At 36.3% G+C, this 1,376-nt stretch overlaps 1 protein-coding gene across 1 annotated transcript in view; it reads right to left on the reverse strand.

The window, feature by feature from the left end:
- Nucleotides 1–1,376, reverse strand: part of LOC107559021 (plectin-like) — a 79,310-nt gene that overhangs the window by 17,043 nt on the left and 60,891 nt on the right. The window contains exon 29 of the mRNA XM_016242740.1: nt 1,238–1,376. Within this exon, the coding sequence (XP_016098226.1) occupies nt 1,238–1,376 (139 nt within the window). The remainder of the gene's footprint in view (nt 1–1,237) is intronic.

Below are 1,376 nucleotides of genomic sequence, written 5' to 3' on the forward strand. Positions count from 1 at the left end.
ACGACTTGCCTAAAATAAAATCTATAAATATAAAACAGTTAAATAGCATATAACAATGTTAGTTTAAACGTTAAACCTAGATAAATGAGCTATTAGGCGCATATCAAATCGGTTTTGCGGACAGTGGAAGCTAAAGCGCGCTTTGCAGGACATGGAGGCGCCAGCGCGATCACTTGCATTTTTTCAGTGGAAACAACTTAAAAGGTTTCCTCATAAAGGTAGAGTAGAGTAATACATCATTCGGAACTGTAAAGGGTCTACTTTTAATTGTGTGCACTCACAATATCAACAAAACGTTGTGCTTTTATAAAATAAAGAAAACAAACATGATGTGCTTTCTGCCGTCTCGGTCTTGAACAGGAGCGCATCACAAAAATTAACCAAAACTCAGCAAATACATGCCTCACAGACATGATAAAGATATCTATAGAAAGCTTTCAATTACTGCTTAACGAAATAAAACAAATTGTAAACAAAAACTCTTTCGTAAAGATGCATTTCTCTCTAAAGGCGCGTCCAGTGAGGAGATGGCGAGTCAGGACAGGCAACTTCACCCTTGCCATACTGACTCAGAAAACACTAGTTTATTAATAAATAATTCATGGTAATTACTTTTGCCGCTGCTTTGCGGCAAGCTTTAGACTGTTGCGTGCATTTGAACGCAGAATTTGTCAGCTGTTAAACTAAACACTAAACACCGTTGAGCCGCTCTTGACAGTCGCGGTAGCACGGTCTCATGTTGTTTCCACCAGCGCTGCAATTTTTAATTTTTTTTTTATTTTAAAAGTGTTAAATGATTTCTAAAGCTGGAAAATTCCTCTAAATTAATAAAATCCTTAAATTCCATGGACATTTTTATAAAGAATATACATTTTTGTATTTATGCCAAGCTCTAAAATATTTTATTTAATATAAATTGTGAATACACACATTTAAAAAAAATCCCTACCCTAAATCCTTGTCCAGTCATCCACAAACAACTGGAAACATAATATAAATGAATTGGTTAAAAATATCAGGATCCTTAAAGAACATTCAGCGCTTAAAACTTCTGAAATCCTAAATCTGAATTTACCTAGAAATGTGAGGAACACTGATGGAAACAAAAGAGGGCCTTAGAGTCAATAAGGATGAGAACAACTGACCTACATCCTTGTACATGTTACAAAATGCTACAAGATTCACCTAGTGTTACACAAAACAAAGCATCAACAAGTAAGTGAACAGTGAATATTACCTTGAGCTCAGAGCCGTAGTTCTCCACCTCCTGGACGTTTGTAGGGACCGTGTGAACCTCACGCAGGCGATTCTCATATTTCTTCACCACATCTTCTGTCCCTTGTGTGTTCTGGATCACAACTTCTATTGTCTTAAGT

This window comes from Sinocyclocheilus grahami, unplaced genomic scaffold (genome assembly GCF_001515645.1).
Source record: "Sinocyclocheilus grahami isolate Dianchi unplaced genomic scaffold, SAMN03320097.WGS_v1.1 scaffold672.1, whole genome shotgun sequence".
Taxonomy (NCBI): domain Eukaryota; kingdom Metazoa; phylum Chordata; class Actinopteri; order Cypriniformes; family Cyprinidae; genus Sinocyclocheilus; species Sinocyclocheilus grahami.